General features: G+C 42.3%; 1 protein-coding gene across 1 annotated transcript in view; it reads left to right on the forward strand.

Annotated features, from left to right (window-relative positions):
- LOC147176968 (protein ELYS-like) overlaps positions 1-12,326 on the forward strand; it is a 21,022-nt gene extending 8,696 nt beyond the window's left edge. The window contains exons 16-37 of the mRNA XM_086070861.1: positions 822-962; positions 1,286-1,390; positions 1,468-1,564; positions 1,649-1,772; positions 1,883-1,939; positions 2,066-2,212; positions 2,319-2,509; positions 2,672-2,816; positions 2,937-3,068; positions 3,318-3,465; positions 3,554-3,704; positions 3,772-3,879; positions 4,506-4,644; positions 5,178-5,393; positions 5,726-6,398; positions 6,491-6,799; positions 6,883-6,982; positions 7,325-7,434; positions 7,514-7,827; positions 7,918-9,507; positions 10,712-10,794; positions 11,576-12,326. Coding sequence (XP_085926987.1) covers positions 822-962; positions 1,286-1,390; positions 1,468-1,564; positions 1,649-1,772; positions 1,883-1,939; positions 2,066-2,212; positions 2,319-2,509; positions 2,672-2,816; positions 2,937-3,068; positions 3,318-3,465; positions 3,554-3,704; positions 3,772-3,879; positions 4,506-4,644; positions 5,178-5,393; positions 5,726-6,398; positions 6,491-6,799; positions 6,883-6,982; positions 7,325-7,434; positions 7,514-7,827; positions 7,918-9,507; positions 10,712-10,794; positions 11,576-11,777 — 5,282 coding nt within the window. The 3' untranslated portion in view covers positions 11,778-12,326. The remainder of the gene's footprint in view (positions 1-821; positions 963-1,285; positions 1,391-1,467; positions 1,565-1,648; positions 1,773-1,882; positions 1,940-2,065; positions 2,213-2,318; positions 2,510-2,671; positions 2,817-2,936; positions 3,069-3,317; positions 3,466-3,553; positions 3,705-3,771; positions 3,880-4,505; positions 4,645-5,177; positions 5,394-5,725; positions 6,399-6,490; positions 6,800-6,882; positions 6,983-7,324; positions 7,435-7,513; positions 7,828-7,917; positions 9,508-10,711; positions 10,795-11,575) is intronic.
- The last annotated feature ends 842 nt before the right edge of the window (positions 12,327-13,168 follow it).

Raw genomic sequence — 13,168 nt, forward strand, 5'->3', positions numbered from 1 at the left:
TAAGAAAGAAGAAGAAGTAAATTATAGTTAGAATGTAACAAAAATCCAACGGCTAAACAATTCCAACATTAATGTTAAGCTAACCGCTAACTAATGCTGCAAGTGAAAAAGTGGATCAAGGGGCTCTAATCAAAGAAAAAAAGGAAGGCGCTGCAGGAGAAAGAGTGGCTCACCTGTAGTGCAGTTTTCGGCAGTGCTCCCTTTTTTCGACCCGCTGAAATGCTGGACAATAGTTTACCAAGCACCGCCCTTCTCCGGTGTGTGCACAAAGCTGCTGGTACTCTCACGGTGAAACGCCAGTAAGCAGCGAGGCGGACACTCACCCCTGTGGTATTTTTTTTGCTTGCATCACCACAACATCCTCTTTTGGTTTTAATTTAATTTGGGCCGCATGTCAAAAATGCATATTTTTGGCCGAAAATTTTCGGTAGCCTAATATTCGGTGCATTACTATTATAGATGTGAAATATTTAACATTAAATGCTGACAAAAAACATACAGTGATAAAAGGATTGTCCTGACTAAAACTTTCACAGTTTTTGTTGACTAAAACTAGATGAATACAATTGTTTTTTGGACTAAAATACTAGATTTATAGTCGACTAAAAGTTAACTAAATTAAAGCGGGAGGAGGTTTACTAATTATGATGAAAACTAACAAGCGTGATTGGAACTGTACTAAAACTGAGACTAAATTGAAAAATGTCAGATGAAATTAACATTATATTAGAGATCATTATGTTCAAAACGTCAGGACGTCAAGCCCCCCCCCCCCCCAAATAAATGCTAGCTTGAAGTTGTCATTTTCTTGTTTTTCCAAGGTGCACCTCTGTTCGACAACTCGTCCCACTTCACAGACCCTCAGACCTTGCATTTGCTGCAGCACACCCAGAGACTGCTGCAGAACTTCAGCACAATCTTCCAATGTTTGCTGAATGAAGCTCAAGAGCTCACGCAAAAGGGTATGCACATATTTCATCTTACTGTGTTACGTTGCTTTTACAGTAGGTGTCCACAAAAGGGTTTATTTATGCAGAACACAACACACTGTAGTTGATATCTCAAAATAGTGTCCTCCTATTTTGGCTACTAACATATTTGATTAACTCCAAGGTAAATTCCAGGTGTCAGGTGTGATGCATTGTTGACATCTATGAACAGTTGTACATTGTGTGGATGACTACTGAATTACAGTAATGCCAGTCAACTTTTACCTTCTGTCTGTTCCATATTCACAGATAAGGTGATTGGTTAAATAATGGTTGCTCTTTATTGCTTTGTACAGGTCTCATGAGTCTGATCAACAAAAATGTGGCGTCTAGTCTGATTTCAAAGTATGCTCAAGTGGTCCTCTGGTTCTGTCGCACTGGCCTGCTACCTGAAGGATCAGGTAGACATGTTTGGGAAGAACCTTTTTGATGATTTATCATTGTCCGTTACGGGTTGTAACCGGTGTCTTCTCTATAGATGTTGATGCCATGCAGATCTCCAGGCCTTTCTACAGTCACTCAGTCATTAGCAACTATTACTCACTTCGCAGGGAGGAGCTCACCTCTTTGGCTAAGTGAGTACTCATTTAAAAACTTTTGTCTGTTTATTTTGTTCCAACTGTATTACAGGAATTCTAATGCCAATGCTTTTGTTCCAGGGGAAAGTGGTCTGCCGATTGCCTGATGATTGACGGCTTGGTCAGTCAATGTGGGGAACACTTGGCCAACCTGTGGAAAAGGGATGAAGGTGGAACAGGACAGTACCCACCACCTACACTTCATGTATGCTTATATGCACCTTATCCTAAAAGTCAACAAACGCGCTCAACATACATACGATGCAAAAATATTCATGAACAGCTGATTGTTGATTATGAAATTCTCATCTGCAGGCTTTGCTTGATATATATCTTCTGGACAGTGTTGATGAGGCTGCAAAACATGCAATTGTATCCTTCAGACACAAGTCGGACTTACTTTTCTGGTTGATTGTCATATTGTTTGTATTCATTATGGCTTTCGTTTATCAATATGTCAATAACAGCTCTGTGTGATTAGCCTTGACTTGTTCTTAGGTAATCTACTTGTTACTGGATGTCATGTACTCCATCCCCAATAAGGAGGGAGCATCAGTGGAGTCTTTTCCCACTGCTTTTGACATCCCTTTCGGATTAGTTAAACTGGTGCAAGGCCTCTGGCTGATGGACCACCGTGACCACGAGGTATGCACACACAAATATAATAATAAAAAGAGGTGGACTGCCAACATGACTATCTTAACTCATGCAAGTTCACATGTTTTTTCTACTTCCTACCTGTCCTGATCAGGGTTCATTTGAACCGCTCCTGAACCCGGCCGCCTCTAATTGTCACTTTGAGTGGCAGCATGAGCGCATCCTGCAAGCATTGATGTGTCAGGGCCAACATTCAGTGGCACTCCGATACTTTCACGTTACAAAGCCATCCATTTCCTCCATCTCCCAGGCCAGACTCTGTTTGGCTGTACTGCTACACAACGGGTAAGCAGACCAACAACATGGCATTTTCCTCTGATCTCTCGTATTCATGATCCAAATTTGTATTCAAGATTACAAATTCCAAGGGTCCACTGTTAAGTTTTGCACAGCAAATAATTGTTGCTTTCTAAATTATTTGATTGTATATCTTTCACAATTTCCCAGGTGTCTTACTGAGGCATGGTCATTACTACGGCAACACTCGAATCATCTCAACGCGGTCGAGCTGCTTGGCTTTCTGTACGAGAGCTGCCAGGAGCTCGGCCTCATCAAAGAGTTGCTCAAACTGCCCCTTAGCCCCACTGAGCAGGTCACTTGTGGTTTATGCAGCACTATTTTAAAAGCTGTTAAAGCCCGCTCTGTAAAGATAATGAGCTTTGTAGTTTTTCATCGGTTCTTCATTTTAGTTTTTTTTTGTTTGTTTTTTTAGGACACTTTGGAGAAGTTCCTCCAAGGTACGGGTGGTCTTCAAAACAGGGAAATACTGATCTTTCATTACCTTCAGCAAGCCAACTACATGCCTGCCCTGCGACTCAACCAGAGCCTCAAAATGCACCTTGTGGTATGACACACACTCAAACACAAACTCCTGGAGGTCAGTGGGAACTTTAGCGCACTCAAATTGCAAAAATATTTATAATTACAATTAATCAGTTACGGGGTCGACTGTTCCATTTATCAGTATTTTTAACCGTAAAGATAATGATTTAAGACACATTTGACGTTATATTAATAATCATGCAAGAGAAAAAATTTGCAGCTTGAGTCCCACAGTGTTTCAACCATATGCCTGTGTTGCTTTATTTGTTAGAATGACCGAGACTCCAAGCTTAAAGAGCGATCAGACACCCGCAATTCCATATTGGAGCAGTATGGCAAAGTTCTGCCCAGAGTTCAGAGGAAGCTAGCGATGGAGAGGGCCAAACCTTACCAACATCCCAGCACCATCCGCAAAGAAGGTAACGTGGGCATAAAATCACTGAAAGCCTTCACAATCACATGCATCTTTTCGATTGCATCTTAATATAATTCCCCTCTGTGGAGCAGTGACTCGTCCACAGCCACTGTCTACCATCAGCAAGCGTTCTGCCAATGAGAAAGTGATGTCTAGGGCGGGCTTCATCAACAATCTCTTGAACAAAATTGAGGAGGTGTGGATGGGCAAAGGAGACACACCTATGTCTTCCCCTATTAAGTGGTAAGCAAACAGCAAATGTGTTAAAGCATTTTATGATTGATGACTTATGTCAAATTGTGTCTTTCAGTCCAAAAACTCCTGGTTTCCTGACTCCACCACTTAAGCCAGCATCCCAAGACCAACGGGAACCATTCTTGGGAACACCAATAACTCTGAGCTCTAAACGAAAGTCAAGGTACTTCATAAAAGCCAGAGCAAAGCATTGTTTTATCAAACAAACAAAATATAAGATTTCCATAGAATTGGTGGTTCTAACATTAAAGCATTAATTTTCCTAAAAGTGATACTTAATCATTAAATCTGATGCTAAATTATTTTACAAGTGCAACAAACTTAATAAACATTGCTGTACAGTATTTCTTATTTTTCTTTAGGAATGTTGGATCTAAGTTTGACAAATGTGTAGCGCAACACAATATTTTTGAGTGACTTGAGTTAACTGAGTATATTTGTATTTGGTTAGCAAAATGAAGCTGTGTTGAACCACCTGACAGAGGAAAACACCCGGTTTCACGTTTTTGTAACTACAGCTGTAGTTGGTTTGCATTCTTCAGTGCTGTGTGACCTACCCGGTACAATTACTGAAATGTGTCATGACGATTTTATAGAATATTATTATTGCAAAATGTCTTAAAGATGCTATTTGAAACATTTATTTCATATAATGCACTCCAAGAGTAACTTTTTTAAAATAGAGTGTAACGTCCTTAAATGATGACAATCTGTAATAACTATTAGAAATATTGACTGTTCCCAATTTTTTATTTTTTTTGCACTCTTCCCTCCTCTCAAATTTGATAGGCTGACCAACTTGGTGGTTCATCCCTCCTGTGATACCCCTCAACATCTTCTCAGCCCTGCTAGACCCTCTTGGGCCATCCTAAAAAGCACCACTAAGCCCCCTGAATTCAGCCTGCTGCAAACTCCACTGATTGTAAAGGTGAAGCCAAATGTTTATCCCTTGTCACCTATCAAACTACCTTATTTTCACGACCATAAGGCGCAGCCTCAGTTGCGGGACTTTTTCTGTGCTTAGCATGCACATAAGGTGCATTGCACTATTGGGGCGCAAACAAAGTTAAACATGCTATGTTAAAACATACGCTAATGCATGCATGCATGCATGCATGCATGCATGCTCACTGCACATGCATGCTAGCGCCATGGCAGGAGTTGGAACACAACAAGTCACGGAGAGACCGAGCAAGAGGAGAGGAGGCGTACAACACCAGTGCGGGAGGGAGGGCAGGGGGAGGGGAGGAGCTTACGGCACCAAATTGACTCTTTAGCGCTTTCATCATGCCTGTCCTCAGCCAGGTCCGGCTTTCATGTATATAATCAATGTGTCGACGGGAAATCCTCATTATTGGGTGCACCTTCGATTTTTTGAGAACATTTTTAGACTATATACGGTAATATCTGGCAAATTTTCCATACGATTTTTAACATATATTCTACTTCTTGGCCCATCAGCGTGCTCGTGCCCTGGCTGCTTCTGGCGCTGTCTTCTCAGCCTTCACCCCGCAGTCCATCCTCCGCAGTAGCCAGAGGCCCACTCCCATTGCCACTCCTTCTGCATCTCCAGGGCGCTCCATCACCCCGCCGCTTCGCAGCAAAGAGAGCAGGATCACTTTTAGTGAAGGGGCTAGGTCTCCTGAACCGGAAAAGGACATGCACTGGACCAACGGGGTAAGACCAGTGCTCTTTATTGACATTATCTGTAAGCACAAACTCCTTTCGCTGTCATTGTCTATTAATGGCACACCTTGTGCACCAAAATTATTATGAACATTTCCAATACAATTACCCTCTAGATACCATGTTATTGTATTACAGGTCAGCTAAAAACTAACATATTTATTATTATATTATCACACCAATAAAAAAAAAGCATCATGAAGAAGCAAGAAAAACAAATATATATATATATATATATATATATATTTATTTATTAGAGAGAGAGAGATAGATATAACTAATACTGTTTTGCCCAATTTATCTGGATCCATTTTCCCCTATAGATGGCAGCACACAGTGAGATTAGCCTGCTTACCAGAAGAGCCAGCCTGTCTCGCACACGCAAGACCTGGTCTGCACAACTTGATGAAGCTGAAGAAGCGGAATCGCCCCATGTAAAGTTCCCACCTCCTGAAGGTGGTATACCCTCACCGCAGCTAAGATGCTCTGTGAAGGAATCATTGTCAATCGACAGAGCTGAACAATTAATGAAACCGTCGGACGCGACACAAGCTCTACTTAGCTTGAGCTTTGACACAAGCCAGACATCTCTCCAGGCGACGGACACCACTCTGGAGTACTATGAGGCTGAAGAATATCAGGAGGGAGACACAGATGACATCGTGACTGTGAACGTCAAGTTTTCAAGTGAACCAGAGCAGAACTCTATTCCAGCTACTGAGCCAGCTCCTCTGCAGATATTAAATGATGCTGAGAATGACAACCAGCCCGAGCAAGATGAGACATTTGAAGATGTGATGGAGATTGCTGTGGAGAACGAGAATGAAAACGAAGAAGCGGAGTGTAAAACAGAAAATCAACTAGACGAGTCGGGAAGCGAACAAGAAATTGACCAAGAAGAAGTTGAGTGTGAAATAGAGAATGAACCAGACACTGAATCAGGTAGCAAACAAGAAAATGCTGAAGTTATTGACCTGAATGAACCACCCTGTCATGGTAATTATGTCGTTGGATTCATCACATCAGTCAGATACAAAATGACTCGTTTCTTGTATGTATCACCATGTTTGGCATGTTTCTGTTGCTAGGTGATGAGATGGTGGACGACACTGCCCAAGAAACAGAATCTCATCCTCATTCATTGTTCACTGAGGAGAACATAGCCCAATTAGAAGTGCTTGAGTCCACCGCTATTTTAGAGCAACAGAACGCATCTGGAGAATCTCAACACTTCATGATCACGCAGCATGTGAACGCATGTGAAGAAACCACAAAATTCATCCAGAGCATGAAAGCATTTGGAGACGCTGAAGCTACAGCATTCACCGAGCATGCGCCAACATGCGGAGACACCGAACCTGCAGATGTAACATCAGACAATTTGGAGCAATCAGCAGGTGTGTCCTGGGAGTCTGTCTGTTAGTTCGCCACTTTTGATTTTGAATCTTTTTGTTTTTAAACCAGTTTTTTCATCCATTAGATCTGACTGAGTTTGTGGAACGACATTTGTTTGGTAGTGGGCTGTCTCCTCCTCTGACCCGCTCTGGAATTCATGTCTTGTCAAAGACAACCACCAGCAGGTTTGTGTTTTTATTTACTCTCTACAAATTACTGATACAGGCAGGGCATCATTTGGTCTACTATGGAGAAAATGAGTCACCTAAATGATCAATTCTATTAATTGTTGGCATGAAATACAAAATATGTGTGTTTCCAAATGTATCTTTATTTCAAGAACATTTAGATGTCAGTGTGATAGTAGGTCAACACAATCTAAACAAAGCCAAGCTTTTTGCATTTGATGGTTTCGACCAGGGATGGGCATGTCATTGATTGTCAAGACGGTCTTTAACTGATAGTCAATCCAACAAAAATGATGATGATAATCCACAAAAATAATTGTCCCTCCTGCTTTGTTTCAGTGAGGTAGAAGAGGAAGAGCAAGCTTCTGCTGAAGCTCCACCTGTGCTCACTGACCAAAAATCCACCGCCTCTGTGACGTCTTCCGATCCAACCGGCACAGACTCCCACTGTGAGGAAAACACGTTGCGCAACGGCACGGATTGCCTGTGCCTTATTTACATGCTCACAGGCTTTTTCTTGTCTCCTAGCTGTTGTGAGTTTGAACGATAGCGAAGAACTTTCCAGCTCTGAGTCTGAAGAGGAGGAGCAAGATGAAGATGAGGAAGAGCAAGATGATGATGATGATGATGATGAAGAGTCTGATGAGGCAGAGTGTAATGAAGAGGACGACGACTCTGGTAGTGAAGTGGAGATCATTGAGGAGATCCACGGTAATGGGAGTCTACGAGGCCTCCCAGTCAGCTCGGCTTTTGTTCATGAAGAACATAATCACTTCTTGTCGACTTTGTCGGAGCAGGAAGCTGCAGGATTTTCTCTTGTCCCACCAGGTGTTGAGATGAAGGTATGCAAATAAAAATGCAAATAAAAATCCAAATCTAATCAATGTGAGCGTTGGTCTGAAAAGTACTCTCATTTGTTTCTGTGATTCCAGATGGTTGGCGAAGAAATGGAAGGAGAGGTATTAATGGTGCGACTTGGCGCTGAGACGGAAGCAATGGAGGCGCTCGAGGGCGATGGTCCAGAGTCGTCCTATATGGAGCTCAAACCTTCAACCACTCTCCTCGTTCCTCTCGAGCTTGTGGAGGGCCAACAGGAGGTTATTAACAGCGCCCCACTGCCTGAACTGCAGCAACCTGCTGAACCAGACGAGCAGAACTGTGAAACTCACGGCACCTTCTCTCTGATGCTGGACATGGATGAGGACGGCGATAAGGAGGCGGACGTGTTTGAGGATTATCCACAGTCACCGGAACCGATAGCAGTGGCCACTGATGATCTGGCAACGGAAGCAGGGATTATTATTCTGGCACCGGATGCTCTCGAGTCAGAGGCGGCCACAAAAGAAGATGAGCAGAAGGAAATGGAACCTGTGGAGGAGAATGAAATCAATTGTCAGACTGAGCCACAGAACAATTACACCAAGGCGGAACTGAATGTGGAAGAACCTCAAGAACAAATAGATGCTAAAGATCAGGAGCCTACCCAGCTGCAGGAACCTGCAGAAGATTTGGAGGACAGAGATGGTGAGAATTCTGGACCTGCAGAAGCTTTGGAGGACAGAGATGGTGAGAATTCTGGACCTGCAGAAGCTTTGGAGGACAGAGATGGTGAGAATTCTGGGATGACACAAAATGCTAACGTGGAGATGAAACAAGAGGAAGGCAAACTTGAAATTGCTGAGGACCATAAAGGCTCTGAAGATGAGATGAAAGGAACTCTAAGCCATGCAGAGACCACAAGCTTTTTGGAGGAAGAACAGCAACATCTCAACCCCACAGAACTGGATAACGGAGAAGAATGTCCAAATGAGGCCAAAACTATTAATGAAGACGTTCAAGAAGATTTCACGCCAACTGATGAACCTGAAGATCATGTCACAGAGACCTCAGCTTCTCAGAGGAGGAAGACGGTTCAGTTCACTCCCACACAAATCACTACACGGTCAAGGAAAACGGTTACGTTCATCACTCCCATCCCTGAGGAACCTGATAAGAGCACAGAGGTCGCCTCGTCTAGTGGAACACCACGAAAGAAAACCAAAGTCCGAGCCAGCACACCTCGGAGAAGTTCTCGCAGAACTCCAACTGAATTTCCTCAAGTCCAGGAGGAAAGTCCAAAGAAGGTTCAGCATCAGGAGGAGGACATTGATGATGAGGATGCAACAGCATCTTTCCATATTTACTCTGCCATGTCTCCATCCAGACGACGAGCTTCTCAAAGAGTTACTTCTGTAAAGACCAGACAAACAAGTATAAGGGAGGATGAGCCTGACACCAGAGAGGAGGAATCAGCATACAAGATCAACATCGCTCCAAAAGCAACCACCAGGACTTCCACCCCAGCCAAACGCACGAGTTCTCAGACAAACACCCCAAGGAGGTCCACTCGTAAAATCTCCCACAGCAGTGAGGTGTTGCAAACAACACTTGCGGTCCTAACAGAGGAGGACAAAGAAACGGTGGAGGTTTTTTCACCGGCTGTCAGACGCAGCACCAGAAGACGAGTCAAAAGTGCTCCAAAGGTCAGCATTTACAAATGGATCACATAATTCTGCATATCCCAATGTTTTCTTTCTCATCTGCTGCACTAAAAAACAGTATTATGTGTAAAGTACTTAAAAGTGATACTTGAGTAAAAGTAAGAAAGTAACTGGTCAAAGTAAAAGTCACATTATTGGCTTATTGAATATTGAGTAAAAATCTTAAATGTATTGGGCGCACTTAAGCCTGGTACACACAATTTTGCCCCTTCCCAACCAAGGACGTCAAACGCCCGGTAATCTTATGTCTTACAAGATGGTCTTATGAAATTATTTTTATGTGTGAGCTGTGTTAAGAGTGGATTTGTCAGGGCTAACTATCTTAAATAATGAACATGTTCAATATTTACGACGAAAATCTTAGGTGAAGCCGAGGTTCTCCCAAGCCAGCTGACTCCGCAGACGGTGATATGAACGGAATGTAGCAAAACAAAGAAGCTCTTTGACATGACGAACGAGGGCCTGTACATAAAACAAATTAATATTACAAACTTGAAGTTCATCCAGCTATTGTTTTATGAATACCAAGTGGTTCCAACAAAGACCCAACACTTGCCGTGAACTGCGTGATGACTAAAAGTAGCACTTTTGCTCAGTAAAGTGTTCCCGTGTGGGCTGGGGGTTAGTGCTTTTACCCCACAAGCGCGTGGTCACGGGATCGAGCCCCGCTTTCACCGGTTTTTTTGTTGTTGTCATTTTTGTTTAAACGTGTGGTCCCCAGGTTCCAGAAAATCTTTTTTCAAAGCAAATATTTCCTTGCGGACATTAACACTTTAATACCGCCCCTGTCCCCTTCTGAAACATTTGGCAATCATCTGCGCATACCCGGAAGTGCCTGGTAGTCGTCGTGTTTGTGAAGTCACGTGTGATCACGCGAGAGCGTTCCCTCGGAGGACTGGATTCTTGATCAGTGGTGGAAGATTATCTTTATGTCTGTGGGGAGCTGTCATGAGATTATCTGAGCACCCAACACACAAACAACCAAAACTGTTAAATGCCCGATTTTTAAAAAAATGTTTTATTTATTTTGTGTGTGGGGTCTGACAAATATTTTTTTTAAACGTTTAAGATTTGAAAAATCCTTGTGTGTACCAAGCTATGTCTTGGAAGTATTTTTTTTAAGTGATTATAATTTGTATTATTTTGCAATGAAGAATTTTGACATAAATTGTTCCATGCTTTTCAGGAAGAATTTACTTCAGAAGAGGACTACATGGAAGAGATGACAGCAGTTTCCAAAGGCAGTAAAAGTACCAAAAGAACAGCCAAGTATGATTACTTAACTTTCAATTTTATTTGTTCCATGATCAATTTGTTAGTCCTGAACAGCGCTCAAACTAAATGATCTTTCCTCATTGAAAATAATGCAAATTCCATTAATCCATTCCAGCACCCCAGAAAAAGATTTATGTAACTTGTTTATTTTTCATTAAGTTTTTTTTTTTATCAAAAGGAAAAATAGTATGGTAATTTAGAGAAACATACAGTAGTTATAGAATGTAGTGAGTCAAACTGTACATCATAATTCAATAGGCTCCTCCTGATGTGCACACCTGGGCCACCAGAGGGCAGTATAACAAGTTTACATTGAGGTTTGATGACAAACATAAGACCTGTCTCCATGTGTTCAATTATAAGTTGTTTAACAGTCTACAACAGGGCTGCCCAAGTCCGATCCTCGAAACCCCTATCCAGCCTGTTTGAGATGTTTCTCTCCTCCAAAACATTTGATTCGTATGATCAGAATTGTCATCAAGCTTCTGTAAAGCTGATAATTTGATTCAGGTGTGCTTGAGGAGGGAGACTTCTTAAGCAGACTAATTAGGGGCTCTCGAGGCGCGGACTTGGGCACCCCTGGTCTAGAATTACTGCTCCATCAATGCTAATAAGTAATTTTATTAGGCTGTCAATTGAGTTTTTCATTGTGAAAGCAGCAAACTACCAAACTCGCGTAAGACAAAGTTAATGTGGCTTTGTTAAATACAGAAAATGTAATTCTCTTTGTGAAATTGTGCATCGTTTAAGTATTGTTTTCTTTTCACACCTTCAGATCCAGATCCGCCTCTGAGCCGCTTCCCCTGGTCGAAGCGGATCTGATCTCACCACTGCCGAGCCCGGCCGGTCAGGCCCCACAAGCCAAGAAAAGGGCAAAGGAAGGGGAGGTTTGGACGTCGCATAGCATGAACCTCCGCCGTAAACGCATCATGGACAGCGTTTTAACCAAGCCCGTCACACGCCGAAAGAATCTCTAACTGAAAATTGCAGGTGTTTAAACTCTTGGTAGGGATCAGCTGCTGCTTGTTGGGTACGGACGCTCCTGTTGACAAGAATCAGAGAAAGCAGTCATCGTGCCTCTAGTGAGGAGGCTTTAAATCCATTCTCGTTTAATTTTTTGCTTTTCAATTTTTATCATCTTTGAACACTGCTGTTGAGAAGAAAAGTAACCAATGTTTCTAACAATGTGTAAATATTTTTCTTTTTTTCCAAATAAATAAATCCTAAAATAATTATATTCATTTTAAAGTCTCAGTGCTGTATAATAACCAATCACACTGCTAGTCTTAAATTTTAATTAGATGGGTGGCGTGCACTACATGTTCATTGGTGCCAAAAAGTTTGGACTCCCTTCCTACTAGGAATATTGTACAGTGTGCAAAGAAAAGAAAAAAAAGCATTTTCAATTTGTTGACTTGAGCATTGTGTGGCAGATACATAGGCTATTTTCTGATGTGTGCAGAATGTCTTATTTTTGATGACGACTGTTCTTTGATAAATACAATAAAGATTGATGAACAATTGGACCACTCTTGTTTGCCTCCCTGCTTGACACTCTGCATTAAGGGTTAGATTTTGGGGGTTAGATGACCAAATGATTCCAGAGCATGGCACCTGCTGCTGCTCACCGCTCCCAAAAACTCAATGAATTTCGCCCCACTTAGGTGGGTGTGACAATCAGTGCTTCTTTATAGTCTATTCCAAGTGAACCATTCTCTTCTTAACAAAGTGGTTCTGAAGTCCCAATATGGATGCTGGCATTATGTAACCTACTGTATACTGTATGTGCCGTGTGAATAATTGACTGGTAAGCAGTCCAAGTATAACCAGTCATACAGAAAATTGAGGGATCAATGTCGTTTGTGAGTACATTGAGCATTATCCCAGGCTTTGTTTGCGCAATGATGTTCCCCGCATCCAAGCAGAGGTGGAGTTGTTGATTGGAAGGAACCAACTCCTCCAAGCTACTGGGATGTAATCAACAGTATTGGTAATGGTCCATATGCCATTAAGGCCCTATTGGGGTGGGTTGTTACTGGGACTCCTGAAGGAACACAGTGATGACCGGTGTGATGATGGCTACTTCACTGCTACTGTTAACAGGATATCTTCTAGAACGAGTGGAGGACATGCTGAAGAAGCAATACGACCATGGTTTTAATGAAGATGCATCACAGGATAAAGAGATGTCAAAGGATGATGAAAGATTCATGGAACTCATGAAGGAGTCCATAAAGCTTTGACATGGACATTACATCTTGAGACTACCTTTTTAGGAGAGACGGCGTCTCCTTGTCAAACAATTGATGTGTTGCTACGCAGTTTGAGGGAGATTGAGTAAGGCGGCGATGCCTGAAGAGACAAAACA

This window comes from Leptonotus elevatus, chromosome 3 (assembly GCF_054856555.1).
Source record: "Leptonotus elevatus isolate MCC_2025b chromosome 3, RoL_Lele_1.0, whole genome shotgun sequence".
NCBI lineage: Eukaryota > Metazoa > Chordata > Actinopteri > Syngnathiformes > Syngnathidae > Leptonotus > Leptonotus elevatus.